This window comes from Triturus cristatus, chromosome 6 (assembly GCF_964204655.1).
Source record: "Triturus cristatus chromosome 6, aTriCri1.1, whole genome shotgun sequence".
In the NCBI taxonomy this organism is placed as follows: domain Eukaryota; kingdom Metazoa; phylum Chordata; class Amphibia; order Caudata; family Salamandridae; genus Triturus; species Triturus cristatus.
Genome location: NC_140589.1, coordinates 1295778478 through 1295795089, shown reverse-complemented (window position 1 = coordinate 1295795089; position 16612 = coordinate 1295778478). Strand labels below are relative to the sequence as shown.

General features: G+C 44.3%; 1 protein-coding gene across 2 annotated transcripts in view; it reads right to left on the bottom strand.

Moving 5' to 3' along the window:
* Nucleotides 1–232: 232 nt before the first annotated feature.
* PPIL4 (peptidylprolyl isomerase like 4) overlaps nt 233–16612 on the bottom strand; it is a 202707-nt gene continuing 186327 nt past the window's right edge. For both annotated transcript variants that reach the window (XM_085612253.1, XM_085612254.1), the window contains exon 13: nt 233–1152. In XM_085612253.1, coding sequence (XP_085468379.1) covers nt 910–1152 — 243 coding nt within the window. In that variant the 3' untranslated portion in view covers nt 233–909. The remainder of the gene's footprint in view (nt 1153–16612) is intronic.

Below are 16612 nucleotides of genomic sequence, written 5' to 3'. Positions count from 1 at the left end.
AAATATAGGGTCAGCAAAGGTGAAATCATACCAACAGATCCTGCAGCTGGTTCTGCAGACCTGGCTCTGGAACTGGTTTAAAAGGGTGTACAAAAATATTAATTCTTGATTTTTCATTTGGGATACGCAGGTAATTTCAACAGCAAAATAAACGATTCTCCTGCATAGTAATACAAATAAATAGATGTTTACATTCTTTGCATGTTTGGATAAAAGCAAAACCTTGCCCAACTCAGGTGAAATGTAAAAACATTTATTTGTATATTGTTCAATCACAGGAAAAATAATCATATTTAACAGTTTGCTTAGTACACACTTAGTTCATACTGAATTATTTTAGATGCCAAAGGGTATTTTGTTCCTTGAACAATCGCTATGAATCAGCCATCTGATATTCTAGTCTGTTCTCACTGTACTGACTAAGTATAGACTTTGCAAATCATGTTAGATGAAATATGATATGGCCAGATGCTCATTATAATCTGTGTCCTATCTTGTATTTCCAATAAAAATAAGAAAAGTTTTTTTTAGTTCTTCCATTGGCCCTAACATAACTAAAAGACAAAAAAGCTTAGCAGAAAACATTTTATAAATGTAACCACTTTTAGAGACATTAGCAAGTAACGTGTACACACTGTATTGTCTGCTCTGCCCTCTTTTGTCCCCTAGTGGAAATTATGAAGTATGATGGAGACCTAGGGCCTTATTTAGAGTTTGGCAGACAGGCTAATCCGTCACAAATGCGGTGGATGCCCAGTCTGCCATATTACAAATTCATTACAGCCTATGGCACTTGTAATATGGCACATGGGATATCTGCCACATTGAATGGACTATCCGATCTCCCAATAAGGCCCTAAATTTCCTTCACACTCCAGGGCCCACCCTATTTGCTGGTTTCTTCCTCCTTTAATACTTCAATCGTTCTTTGTCCTTTGACTTCTTTGGACTCCTATCCCTTTTTTTGTCACGATCTCTGTCACGAGGCTCATCTCTGTGTTTATCCTTTGATTTGCTTGAACTGTAGTGATTGTCACGCTCCCGAGAACGGCTGCGACTGCGGCTTTCATGGCGGTCTTTCTTTTCGCTTCTTCGCTTCTCTCTGCAGTAGTCATCCTCATGCTTTCTATGTCGTGAGTCTTTGTCAGAGTCCTAGTTAGGAAGAAAATTTTAAAAGTGTCTGATAAGGTGACTGATTATTTTAAGACCAGTGTGAATAGTCAATTACACAGGAAGCAACTATCAATCATGCATTAGGAGGTTGGCTCAAATATTGCTAAACTATTGCGAAATTAGTCGATAGGACCACTGTTTTAGATGCATCCCATTTACATCCGGGTTTTGAGGATTTCAGGGATATATTCATAAAAATATGCACTTAAAAAATGGCATCTTCGAGTAAATGAGCTCCATAAAAAGAAACAATGATCATTCATCGTGGGTTCGCCATATGGGCTCAGATGCTGTTAACTATGGAAAAACAGAAGCACATGTACAAAATAAGACTTATGCTCCCAGTATATGTTAATGGGTGGTGGCTAGGGCTATTTTGAGGATTTCAAGTATACTAAAGCATCTATTCACACCCAGGAACATTTTACTTCATTGAAGCGCTATATTAATGCAACTACAAAACAATATGGGTCAAAAAGGGGTAAACCATAAGAACGTAAAGAGGAAATTGTGCAAATGAAAGCCAGAAGAATAGATAACTTACATTTGTTAAAACTCTTTGTGGCCGAGTACTCTGTTAAAGAATCTTCCCTAGCACCAAACTGGATACAGAAAACTCTTACAGTAGCTAACTTTCACTGGGACAACACCTTTAGGTACCACCCCTGGGAGTGGATGTTAAATGTCTTGTTTTATGTACACCCTCCAGTACAGAGCGTGGTCGAGGAGATTGAAATGAGTGCAGGCAACAAGTGCATCAAACTTGGAAAATTACCCAGAGAAAGTCCACTCCATTGAACAGAAAGGTTAGCCAGCAGTGAAGAATCTGTATGTAGACAGAGTGTCTACCAGAAAGAGTTGTACAGAAGGTAAGTTATTCTTCTAATGGATACTTCTAGTCAGACCTCCAAGGATATTGCAGCATAGATTTGCAAATTTAGCAGCACAAAAATAGAAATTTAGCGGCACAAAAATTAACATTTTGCGGCATTCTTGCGACACTTTCTTTTACTAGTAATTATTCCTTTTCAGCCCTAAATCAATGGAACCTGTTTTAGCAGAGTATTCCACCTTGAAAAGGCATGTTTAAAGTTTCTGCAACTCTACGGAAGCACAGCTCCAATCTACTAACCTCGAGGGAGGGGGCCATATTTCTCCCTGGGAGTTCTAGCACCCATGTATGCACCCCTGCCAGGGCACCACTTTCACCATTCCCTGGTTTCAGTCACAGAGCTACCTTCACTCTATGGTTTAAGACACGTAGCCCCTTTCTCTCTCTGGTTTCAGTCACACGGCCCCCCTTTGCACCCTGGTTTCAGTCACACAGCCCCGCTTCGCTCCCTGGGTGCAGCGATACAGCCTCCTCTTGTGTTGCGTGCACGGACGCCCTTTTATAGGTAGTGCTGACAGGACAGACATATTGCAATAATCATCCTTCAGAACCAGGTTCCCCAGTTCCAAATTCAGCAGCTCTGACCATGGTGTCACATCCTATCCACCACTGAACACCATACTGCCCCACTGAGAGAAACTCACACTGCCTTCAACTACAATCCAATTGTTCCACGTTATAAACACCTGGATGTGGCTCAATTAAAATTACACACTAGACAAGAGAAATATGCGGTCTATAAAAAAAAGTACAAAGTGTAATATCTTATTTGTAGCGTGTCCTTGCATATGCCGTGCCATGGTCTGTGCTACTGGCCTACAGCCTGTCCTCATATGTGCATCGCCATGAACAGTGCTGTTTGTCTGCAGACTGTGCGCATTTGTGCTGTGCAATGGGCTGTACTATTGGTCTGCAGCTTGTCATTCGTATGTGCAGTGCCATGGAGTGAGCTAACGGTTTGCAGCCTGCCCTCATATGCAGTGTAATTTTCTTTACAATTGGTCTGAAGCTAGTCCACATATCTGCAGTGCCACAAAGTGCACAGTTTGTCTGCTGCCTGTCCACATATGTGCTGTGCCGCAGGCTGTACTATTGGTCTGCTGCCTGTCCTCATATGTGCAGTGCCATAAAGTGTGCTATTTGCCTGCTGACTGTCCTGTTCTATGCAGTGCCTGGGGCTATGCTGTTTGTCTTCAACCTGCCCTCGTATGTGCAGTGCCATGGAGTGGGCTATTGGTTTCCAGCCTGCCCTCGTATGTGCAGTGCCATTTTCTTTGCTACTGGTCTGCAGCCTGTATGTGCAGTGCCATAAAGTGCGCTGTTTGCCTGTTGCCTGTCCTCTTACATGAAGTGCCTGAGGTTGGACTGTTGTGTTAGCCGTGTCCTGTCCGCCTCTTATAGCACATCAAGGTTCCTTGATTTTCCAGCTATGTCTGAGCACAGCCACGTTCTCCTTTTGTACCATCAAACACTCCTAGGTATTGCGCAGGCACTTATTGGTCCCGACAAAGAACAATCCCAACTTTCACCAGTAAGTTAATATTTCAACCTCCTACCCTTTAGAAGCTTTGTGCTCACAGCCTCTGAACAAACTAGGCGAAGCCCGCCATGCTTAACTTCTGTTCCAAGCCCATTTCAGCCCTGAGCACCGTGGCTGTGCAGTCTCTCTCTGTTAATCGATTCGTAGTGACCAGAATCTGAACTGTGTTCTCAGGTGCTGTACCCTTACAAAGTGAAATATTTTGAACCTTTTGACCCCTTGTAAACAGTCCCTTTTTTGTAATTCAGAGATGGGCGCTCTCTTGTTTCCAGCTAATACGGCTGTACAGCACAGTTCACGTCATGACGTATGCATGTACAGCCAATTAAATGGCATAATTCATTTATACCTGCCGCGAGACCTGTTTTTGTGGCCGAAATAGTAAATATTGCGGCTATCGCGCTTTTCAGACGATTTTGCGATTATTTAGTGAATTGCGAAATGCTGGAGGATCTGTCTAGTTGCAGATTCCACACCTTAATAATCCGAATCTGCCCAGCAGAGAGCAGCAGAGTACCGCAGAAGCGGCGAGCGAGCGAGCAGCGAGCACCAGAGAGTCGCGGAAGTGGCGAGAGAGCAGTAGCAGTATCGCTGAGCCCGGTCGAGTCGCAGACCTACCCCTGACCAGGTGCCTGACCCCCCCGGACCCCGTCGGAGACCACCAACCACCAACCCCCGAGGCGGCGCAGCATCTGAACGTGAGCAGCTCCAGACGTGAGCAAGCTCAATCTTCACAGAGCTCGCACCTGAAGTTACGTGCCGTAGGGGTGGAGACAGTGCACGGGAGCTCTGGTCCCGGTTCAGCCGCATCACCGGAAGAATCTCTGCGGCTACCTGCCCGCCCGCCTGCACCCGCACTGAACCCTGACGGCATCAAGGGAGTCTCGGTGGTTTGCCAGGATCGGGCACAAGCCCATTGTTTAACAAATAAGAGCCAAGCATGAGGTATTTGCCCGACTCACTGAGTCCTGAGCTAGGACCTGGCGACTTGCGATCCGTGCATCAGGATTGCACTCTCTGCCCTCCAGTAAGTACAGCCAGCCCGTCCAGCAGTAGCAGCAGTAAGAGGTGAGGAGAGGAGCGGAGCTGACACTTACCAATTCACTGGTTCTGACCCAGCCATCGTTCCCCTGACCTCAGTCCTCCCCAGGAAACCTAGGGGGGAGCTAGAGCTGGCCGGAGACCCCGAAGACGCGACGCACGGCAGGCAGGCAATCCAGGAAAACTGGGGAGAACCACAGAGAGCCACCAGCAGCAATCCAGCGAGCTAGCAGGAACAGCCGGGATAGCCGTGAAAGGGGCAGCAGGACAGCAGGTAAGCCGCGAACCGCAAGCCGAGAGCTGTGAGGGGAGGCATCGGGGGAGAGAGGACCAGACCCCGGACCAGGACCCAGGACCCGGGCAGAGGTCGAGTAATTCAGCCCACAGAGGCCCCACAGGGAACGGAAAGCTTTGAGTCGCTAAGTAATAAGAGCGCAGGAAAGCATAAGCGGCGACCGCAGAAGGCAGGTTAGTAGTGCAGTAAAAACGCGGACATTGCACTAGTAGCAATCAATAGTAACAGCAAGCCACGGGAAAGCAACGCCTAGAGTTGAAAAGGAGCCCAACAAGGCATAAAAGCAAGGGTAAAGGACTACAGAAGCACCGGCGCAGATCATCAGCTGACAGAACAGGACAACGCACATACAAGGACAACATGAGGTCAGGAAGAGAAAGAAATCCTCCAACAAAGCAAACGGCGAAGAACAAAAGGAATAACATAACCTCAAGCGCAGGGCCATTAACAAAAAACAAACGATTATCCAATAGCTCCAACGACATAGACTTACAAGGGAGTCTTAACACCGTAATTGACTCCTTCATAGACGAAAAACAGTTAACAGAGACAGACCAAACCAAGACCTTAACTTCCGATTTACCACTAACCAAAAAAACGAGAAAGAGACCGGATCTAATCAACTTTGCAGGTCAGCATCCAACAACTAAATATGATTTCCAACCAAAAATTTACACCAAATTCACCTTTTTAAAGAACCCGGGGAATGAGATTTATTCATCAAACTATACTGCAACAGGTTTGCAAACCCCATTGCAACCCGCTGACGCTAGCAAATCTTTGCCCCAAGCCTATAATCAAACTGTAGTCGAACTACATAAACCTCCAAGTCTAAGGGAGAATAAAGAACAAATCATAGATAAAACCGGGGCCAGAGAAGAACTGGAACTAGACGACATTAACCTAACGCCGAACGAAGGCGTAACTAAACCAGGTGACATTAATCCAGCCCCGCTAATGGAAGGTCAAATCCAGGAACCAATTGTATCCCGCAAAATGCTAAAAGATGTCACACCAGGCAAACTTGCTTCAGAGCTGGATGACTCACCAGGACTTCCTGGCAACCGCACCCTAAATAGAGAGATCTCCCCAACTCAACTTCCAACTCTCAGCTCCGCGCCTACAGAGATAACGGCCAAGATGTATGCAAAAAAAGACTCAGAAATCAATCCATCCAGCGGTCACGAAGTTTGTTTCGAGTTAGAACTAAATTACCCCTTTGACAACAAGGGACAAGTTCTAGAGGAAAAAGCAACATGCCCAAAAAATTCCTCCCCCATCAAAGTAACAAGGGACTCATTTTCCTCGGAAAAAGATATGACTTTCCTGGTAACACAAGAATGGAATGATCTAGTGGCCGCTTATAACGCAAAACAACCTGCGAACCGACCAAGAAATGAGAGCATACACCAGTCCCCAGAAGGGACAAGAGACCCCACCGATATCTTCTGGACAACTTTACTTACTACAATTCAACTATCATCCACAGCCCTCCAGTATCAATCAGACAAATTAGACTTACAACTGATAGTTTTACATAAGCTGGCAGAGGCTACAACGGGGATTGATAGAAAACTCGCCGATCTTAACGGCCTTATCAAAAGAGGACAAGAGTCAGTAAAACTGACTCAAATTGAAAGAACTAATTGCGTATGCTCACCGATAATCGACAAACTATCTTCATTACCAACGATGCTAGGAAATCTCTTGGAGGATATAAAATCAACAACAACAATGCCATTAACAAACAAGGCAAGGTTGGAAAGTCCATCTTGCGACATAATTCTAACTGCACAAGAAAACGACTTAGTCGGCGCCACACAGCAATGGTTCCAGCAGCCAAACCTTGTAAAAACAACAGAAGAGACCTCAGAGAACAACTCAGCAAAAGGTCAAGTAGACCTAGTGCAGGATCTAAAAAATGCGCGCACTCGAAGAAAACAAATAAGGAAGGGCAGGTATAATAAACCAGCTAGCCAACCGCCCACACAAGAGATCGGCCCGGCAACTCCACCAAAGGTGCAGGATCAGCCGGGAGTTGCATCCCAACCCATGGAATACAAAAATCCTTCACCTCAACACATAAATCAATCAGTTAAAGAGACACCATTCAAAACAAGAATAGGAACTTTGACCACAACAAACGACGAAACCAGGGAACAATCAGGGCAGGAGTTACAGTGTCACCTAAGATCCCCAACCCACAAGACCAAAAGGGGCTACAGCGCATGTCAAGCAGAGGAACCACCAGCGGACCCAGAAGCCGGTAAATATACCCAAGAAGAATCTGAAATCTCTAGAACATCGACTACAGTAACCGCCCATCCAACAAACAGTACACACCCCATAATACAGCCAAAAACCAAAGAACTGAAAGGCAACTTGCAAGCAGACATTACAACAGTAGAAGATAGCAGCAAAACCAAGGAATTAAAACATAGCGCAAGAACAATCCATAGCTCAACATTATCCAATACCCAGAGCTTACAAGAGAACAATACAACTAATCCACAATCACACCAGGAATCTCGGCCCCCAAGCGAATCTGAATCAGATACAATACTTTTCATACCCGAATTTAAATCTAGAGGAAGAGCAGACACCCTAAATAGGGGCAACATACTGAAGTTAATTAATTCAATCGACAAATTAGAAAATATAAACACCCTCGACTTGCTCGCCATCAAATTCCATCCAGCCCAATGGAAATGAAATAACGAAGACCTTCTGGACAACTAACAATGTTGCTAACCAAATCATGCAGGAAACAAGCAGATTCTCCCATTGGGGAATTAAACTCCAAGCAGTAAAAAGGCCAGCGTATCCTACTCCGCTACTTGAAGAAAACTACCGGGATCGCCAACAAAATGTCAAATCGATTTTGAAAGGTGCTCTCAGTCGATCGCCGGGAGTGGGAAACCATCAAACTAATCTTCAACGACTAAGCCCTAATCAACTAGCTCTGTGCAGAACAACCATAACACGGACCGTAAATTGACATACAGCACCAGCACCAACTACCAATTCAGGAGATACCTCAAGATCTAATCTTAAAATTTGTAGCTGGAACATAAACGGTCTCATGGACAAACTAGAGGACCCCGAAATAATAAATTATTTTAATACCTTCGACTTGATACTCCTACAGGAAACATGGGAGACAAATGAAATATCACTACAAGGCTATACAAGTCAATCAAACCCGGCAATCAGTAGCTCCTCATTTGGACACAGGGCAGGAGGATTGGCAATATTCACTTCAATAACAACAATAGGTGAAATAGAAACACTTACAGTAAACCTAACTCCACCAAATGCGATACAGGTATTATCATTAACACTTACATCCAACTCAACCATTAAAGAGCTATACATCGTCAATTTATATATACATCCAAAGCACAGACACTCCGGTTCAACGGAACTCGTCAAAGTACTAACAAAATTAATGGAAGACAGGGACATGGAAAAGACGTTTATAGCAGGTGACTTTAACCTTCACCTCTTTGGCGACAAAACAACAGAAGATATGACCAAGGAAATGGATAAAGTTTGGGAAATTCCAAGTCAATCTTTCCCGACCCGAAGCAAACCTACAAAAACAGCTTCCCAACTGTTGAAAGAGCTAGAGCAGCTAAATTTGAGAGTACTCAACGGTCGCCACGAAGAGGACATTCCACCGGCACCAACATTCTTCTCTTCAATAACCACCTCATACCTAGACTATATGTTGGTGACTCTTCCACTTTACGAGAAAATAAGCAAGTTTAGGATAGGAGAAGGCTCTCAAAGTGACCACTTACCTTTGGAAGCCAATCTGAGCTTGACTTGCGAAAACAAAGCAGAGGTGCAAAAAAGCCAAACTGGCATAGAATACACAGCAAACTACAGACGAATAAGGTGTAAAACGTCAGATATCGAGAAGTTAGCAGCCAGCGCAAAAGTCATCATACACCATTCACCCAGCCCACATCTTAACTTAACCAACATCTGGGCAAATTTCACACAGACATTGGGAGCTAAACATGGGACTGAACTAAAAACCCACAAAGGACACACCTCATGGTCTACTTTCAGTAAAATAACAACGCCAGAGATAAAAAACATAAAACGAGGTATAACAAAGATCCTCAAGCGGCTCCGGAAAGACCCCAACACCGATACCCTACAACAGGAGCTTCGCACTCAAAAAGCTCAATTAAAAAAGAAAATTTGGGCAAGGAAAAGACAACTGAATGAGGACCTCTGGGTAAAAATCGCCTACAGTTCTAAACAAAAGAACAGCTCTAACTTCTGGAAAATAATTCATAATCTTCAGCACCCGGGCCACAAAGGAATAGACTCTAATATATCAGAATCTGACTGGGCCAACTTTCTAGAAGCACACTTCAATACAGTTGCTCTGGAAGAGGAGACCTCCATCGGCGATGATCGGTCTGATGATACGTATCTGAACCTAGAAAAGGTCAGCACATCCAATAAAGTAGAAAATTCACCCTACATGAATAAGTCAACTCACCACCAAGCACAAAAGGAGTTCAGAGAACAACCATCACCATCTGATCTAACAGAGTATAAGGAGGAAACCCATTACCCAGAAATAGCGGACAGAATTATATCCCAAATATCTAAAGGTAAAACAGAGGGAGCCCCCGGTCCAAACGGGATACCGCCAATATTGTACAAAAACGACGCAGCATTTTGGAGCAAAATTCTAGCACCAGTCTTCTGTGAAATTAGAACAACAACTATAATTCCACCATCTTGGAAAGGATCAATAATAAGTCCGATCTACAAAAAGGGGGCCAGGAAAGATCCTAGAAGCTATCGCCTCATAGCTCTAATCGACACCGAGGCGAAATACTATGCGGGCCTAATTTTGGAGGACTTAACAGCTTGGGCAACAGAAAAAAACATCATCACAGTAACCCAAACCGGGTTCCGAAGCGGCCATGGAACTACAACAAATATCATGGCGCTAACCCTTTTGATAGAAGCGGTGAAAACCACCAAAACCTCCCTATTTCTAAGCTTCATCGATTACTCTGCCGCCTTCGATAATGTGGACCGGCACAAGCTTTGGCAGAAACTGGACAAATGGGGAATTCCAGGACCGCTTTTACAGCAGCTGGTAATGCTCCACACCAACACTTGGGTCAGGATCAAATTAGGTTCTGGGAGGTTTCTTTCCAGAAAAATCCAGACCAACAAGGGACTGAAACAAGGCTGCGTCTTGGCCCCAATGTTATTTAACCTTTTTCTAGCAGATCTTCCAAGAGAGCTTACAACAATCACATCTCATGCACCACAGCTGGGCGACACACTATTGTCTAACCTCCTTTACGCCGATGATTTGGTCCTCATCAGCCGGTCCCCTGTTGGCCTTCAACATCTTTTAGACAAAACAAACGAATTCTCCAAAGTTAATTCATTAACAATTAACCTAAACAAAACCAAAATAATGACAATAAATTATCATAAAAAAAGGAAATGTCTATGGCGTTTGGATAGTCAGAAACTAGAGCAGGTACTATCCTACAAATATTTAGGCATCATATTAGACTGCAATGGCTCCTTTAAACAGCAATTAGAAGCCATTCGTCGGAAGGGCACAACCTTTTCCATGTCGATAAAGCCACTCCAGAAAGCCCTTCCAGACCGGTCCCTTGGCCCTCTCTTGCAGGTAATAAAAGCACGCTTACAACCAATGCTTGCCTATGGCTTTGAATCTATGCAAGGCAAAGACGCAACAACATTGGATAACACCATCAGTCGAGCATATAGGGTAATATTCCACCTTACAACTTACTCGTCACCAGCTCAAATTCGCCTAGAGTTCGGCTTACAAAAACAAACAGTGGAGAGAAGAGGCGCATACATAAAAAGCTGGTGGAAAATAAGAAAAGCTGAACAAGGAACACTAAATGCACATCTCTGGATTGAACTGATAAAACGAGACAAATCCCCAGCAAGGACCTATTTAATGGAATCACTGGTCATCTTGGGTCTAACAGAACTGTGGGAATCTCCAACCGATGCCGGTACCTTCAAAAGAGTGGTAACAAAAGTTACCAAGGCGATCTCATTGAAAGAGGACAAGGCAACTTTAGCCAGGAGAGAGCATGGATGGGGAGTTTTGAAAGATTACACAACTCTCAAACCACAACAGTACCTAACAACGGGTCTCACACATAAAACAAAAAACAAGTTCCTTAACCTCCGCCTAGGAAACATACCCATAATGCCACATTTAGCATCCTGGAAGAGGGATAAAACAAAAATACTTTGCAGACTATGCCTCTCCGGCAAGGAGGATCTAATACACATTATCTGTATTTGTAAAAACCTTTTGGACATAAGGCGTTCCCTGCTCCGGACCCTTTGGAATCAGAGGAGGATAACCAGCTGCAGACAGGCCGTGTTGCTCTGTTTTAACCCCACGGAAACTCAATTAAATTGCAGAACAACAACATTTTTTGAAATAGTTGCGGCCAGACTCAAAGAAAAAACGGGACACTAATAGACTCCAACTAAGACTTTTTAAAATTCTTTTAAAGACCTCAAATAAGCTGATATTTTCCTTTTAATTGGTTGTTTTAAATCCAAATTTTTAGCAATGAAACTATGCTATTAAATGTTGTGAGTTTTTATTAACTGTGCAATCAACTAAATCTAAATCTAAATCACACCTTAATAATCAATACCAAAGCAAAGCCCATTAAAGGGGGTGGGTCTGAGAAGTGGAATTAGGCCAGGAACTCCTGCAGGACTGAAAATGTATAAATGAACACTTGAGAATCGATACAGTGATGCCTGGTGAAAATATGACAGAAGCTTACATTATGGCTTGGCAGATGTCTAAGAATGACATAGCCTGAGCTAGGCTGTACTTGCTGCCTTCGATCTAATCGAATGACCTCAGAGGCCCTCAGGGTGGCTCTTTTTTGCCAAACACAACAATATTTGATGCAGATGACAATCTACAGCAGTATTGAACGCTTCTGGGCTTCCTACTCTTTCTCCACACAGGCAAAACTAACAAACAGCTGATTATCAACATGGCATTCCCGGTCTTATCAATATAGGAGGTAAGAACATGGCATGGGTCTATCAGATTTAACCCCTTCTCTTCCTCATATAGATGTGGTTGGGAGAACAATGAGGGAACTGTAATGGTTGGCCCACATGGAAACGTGACAACACTTTCAGATAAAATGATGCATGTGTCACAAATACCAGCTAGACAGAAATTAAGGTAATATACAGAGGTTAAAATCGACAAGATCCTATGCTCACTCATACAATACGCAGAAGATACTGCAAGGAGAAACACATTTTCAAAGAAGTCACAACGTACAGCTAGTGCTAACTTTCAACCAGTGGTTGCCGCTGGGGGCCACCGGCACTTATTTTTGGAGACCGGCACTTTTCTGCATCAGATAATTACAGAGAACACGGGAAGGAAAAAGAAACAAAGAGGAAATACAGAGAAGGCGAAAGACACGAAAACCGTCACACAGGGAGAAAGCAGGAACCTGCAAGAGTGTGATAAATGGACAGGGCGTGTCGGGTAGTGGATTAAAGAGGCATTAGGGGGGGCGTAAGACTACCATCCTTGGTATTCGGAGTGCAGATGTTTAATTGCACCAGCTGTGTGATACAGAGTATATCTTTGGGCACCAGCACTCTTTCTAGGAAGCTGGCTTTTTATGTAGTCGTGCCAATGTAAGAAAACAACAACAAAAAAGTCCAGAAAACACTTATATAGTTTACCGGGCTTATTTTAACAATTACAAGTGCCCTATTTGAAGTAGTGTGGTCGAGCAGTTTAGGCTCATCAGAGGGGAGTGTGAAGCATTTTTTACATACACAGAATCAATAAATGATGCACACACTGAAAAAGGAATAGGAGACCAATTTATAAACATATCACACATTTTTATATAAATTTAGACCACAAGATCTTTAGAGTAACTTTCATACTTTCAGAAATATTGATTTTACGATTTAATAGCAAAAATACTCAAATAAAATTTTTTGAGGAATGAGCCTCCAACGCGGTAATGTTATCCTCTGGTAGGCAAAACGTACACACCATGCATATACTTGCAGTCAAAGTTTGAGGGTGCACTGTTGGACTTAAGGTGCTAGTGAGCCAGGGTCCAAACAACCACGAGCAGTTTCAGGTCACCTGTCCTGGGATGTCCAGGTGCAGAAGTGCTGATTTGGATGGTAGCCCTGAGAGCTACACCGTTGCCCTAAATGGGGACCTGAAAGAAAGGCTGCAAGGAGGAATTTGGGAGCAAGTCTGGAAGAACCCAAAAGGGGGCCTTAGGTTGTAAGGACCCCTAGGCCCAGGGGACAGAGTCAGGAGTCACGGGCCCTGCTGTGGAGCTCGGGTGGATAAGGTCTTGGCAGGCTGGCCACTGGAGGTCGAGGCTCTGACGGTTGTCGGTTGGTTCTGCAGAGCAGGGAAAAACAAGACAGCAGTGCCACTCTAGTCGTGGATGTCATCGGTCCCGAAGTCCCTCTTCGTGCAGGAAGGTTTTCCACGGCGGAGGTGTCCAGGCTGGATACAAACACGACTTGGCTGGTGCAGGTGCTTCAGTACTCAGGATTTCAGTGCAGTGGAGCACCTGGAGGGTCTAGCATCTCGAAACTCAGCAAAGAGACGGGGCTGACCTCCAAGCGCCATGAAGACCTTTTCCTGATGTGATGCTCCCTCGGTGGGCCCGATGGCCAGCAACACAGTGGACCGGGCAGATGTGGTTGGTGCCTGCAGATGCAGGAGGATGGCTCCTCCACCCAAGGGAGATGCTAGATGGTTGTCAAACTGCTGTGCAGTCCTCCAAATGTTGGGGAAGATGCACAGCTGCAGGTCGAGCTGGGTCTTTGCAATTGTAAAGGCACAAGCAACCATGCAGGGTTTGGCACTAAGTTTGGGGCAAGTCCTTAGTTCACGCGGTTTGGCTCCTCTTTGTCCTTCTTCTGTTCCCAGGTAGTCAAATCTATCGGTCTGGTTTCGGGGTGATCCTAAATATACAATTTAAGAGGGTGGTTAGGGGAATACAAGGTGGAAGTCAATGAGCTACCTACCCCCTCCCCCCCCCCATATGACCTCTTCCTGTGAGTAGTGGTCATAACCCTGACCCAGAATTCTCTAATTTCACCAAAAGCAAGATGGTGAAACCCTTCTCTGACTATCCACTACAGGTGGCCCACCTTGGGGGTGTGCCTAACCTGTAAGTACAACACCTCTTCTGAATATCAAATTCACACCTGCTCTGGTGCCACAGGGGCCCGAGGGGTGGCATTCCCAGGCCTGGGAGGAAGCTGGGTTCTCATTTCAAAGATGGCAGAGGCTCTGAAGCATCTGGCATTGATATGCTAAATCAATAGCCACCCTGCTGGAGGACGTGAGAACACCTTCTGCCGAGAAGGCATTGTTCCTGGCCCCTGACAATGTGGGCTGTTCCTTGCAGGGGGCTGAAACCAGTCTGTGGTGGCAGGCTGGAAGATACCAGTCAATCAACACCCGAAGTGACTAGTGGGCTTACAGGGGCACCTCTAGGGTGCATGTCATAAACAATCTGATACTAGCATCAGTACAGGTTTATCAAGACAAGGTGTTTGATACCAAACACCATTATGTTCCGTATAGCCATCAGGTACCTGGATAACTCGTAATGACCAGTGCCTAGTACATGTCCTCAAAAATGGCTTGCTGAACACTTGCAATGCTTAGTAATGCAACTAGGCATCACAGGGGCACATCTGCTCATGCTGATGTATCCTCATATGTAATATAAAGCACTCTACCTTAGGGCGGCTTTAAGTCCTGCCCTAGAGGTGTGTTACATATAGCACAGGCAGTGTACTTGAGCACGGCACAGAGGAAGTGGGCAATGTCGTGTTTTCTGAATGGTTTGCACCATTTCACGTATACTGCAATGGCAGCCTGAGTGCAACTTCAGTGTGGCTCCCTTTGGGTCGCACATACATGCTGCAGCCCTTGGCGACCCTCTTTGGCACCCATGACATGGGTACCATGGGCACCATTTACCAGGGACTTACAAGGGTGCTAAAGTCCTTGTTAACTGGGTTACAATTGAGCATCTGTGTAGTTTTTAGGGAATAATCATTGGCACTGGGGCTTACTTGCAGGAACCAATTAAAAGCATCAGTACCAGTGAGCAAAACGTGGGGGTGACTGTCTAAAAGAGGCACTTTATTACATATTCCCCCAAGAAGGATGCACTCCGCTTGCAGCTGCCTCACAGATCCAGTTCTTATATATGGTAACATCAGTGGGAGAGATAATTTTGTCTTTGATTTACAATGCCCAACCACTGACAGCCCGGGAGCCAGGTGGGTAGTTTAGGATTTCAATAAAGATCCATGAATAGCGCAACAAGTAACCTTTTCTTCTGTATCAAAGTATCAGAGTAATAAAATAGAGTAGCAAGCTAATATTTATTTTTTTTAATCAACCCAAAGGCGGCTGTTGGGGAGCAGGAATAAAATAGAAATGAGCTTTACATGAACAGAAAGCAATTTGAAATGAAGAGATTCTCTTTTAATGGAGATTTCTCAGAGTTCTTGTGCAGCTTAGCATCTGCTTGAGAGTCTGAACCTACCCAATAATGCCTCATGAATGTGTGTCCATTTTCTCTGGAAGAGAGGGCCTTAGGCTTTCCTGGCAGTAGTTTGTTTATTAGACCGCAGCATAATGTGATCAAGGATACTATTCATCAAGCAATAAATTGCCTGGATGTGTCTAGACTCTGTCTGATTTAGCTATAGTTAAGTCCTTTAGTTTTACCAACTTACAAAAGAACTCGTCTACTGTCTATTGAATGGAGGATACGTTCTGCAGCTGAGAAAGGAATGGGAAAAGAATGTAGGCAGAGTAATACTTAGGTTAATATGAAAGTGAGAACCGAATTTTGGAAACATTTTAGGACGAGTTCTTGCCACCCTATGAAAGTGGAAAACAGTGTAGCGTTCTATTGCCAATAAAGCTTGCAATTCACTCACTTTTCCAGCAAAGGTGCTGGCTTCTAGGATAGCTGTGTTCCAGGAGAGATGCCGCAGTGTAGCCTTTTGTACTGACTCAAAAGGAGAGTCCATCAATTTTGACAGGTTCAACTTCAATGGTGGAGAAATTATCTACCTGGAGGGAACACTAAGTCCTTCCAGAATGTCTTTGAAGACTAGAATTTTTTTTAAATATTGTGGATTTCCAGATTTTCTGTAGAATATAATGAGGGCCAGATGAACCTTTATTGATGCAGGTCAGTGCTTGGCTTCGGCTAAATTAAGCAATAAGGCAAAATATTCCTTCTGACAGGTGACTGGATTGTGCCCTTTATCCTGGCACCAAAACCAGAATATTTTCAATATCATATAGTAACATAATTTTCTGAAGTGATGTTTAGCATCAATATTTCCTTACAGGACAGTGGAAGATCCAAACATCCATACTATTTGACTTCAGGAGGTATGCAGCAAAAATCAATTATGTTAAAATCGAGGGATTGGATTTTCCCCTGAAGCCTGGTCAGCAGATCTGGAAAGTACAGGAGTCGCCTGTGTGTTTCCATGGACATTTGGAAGGCATCAGGATACCAACACTGCCTCAGCCAATCTGGTGCTATCATCATATTCGTTA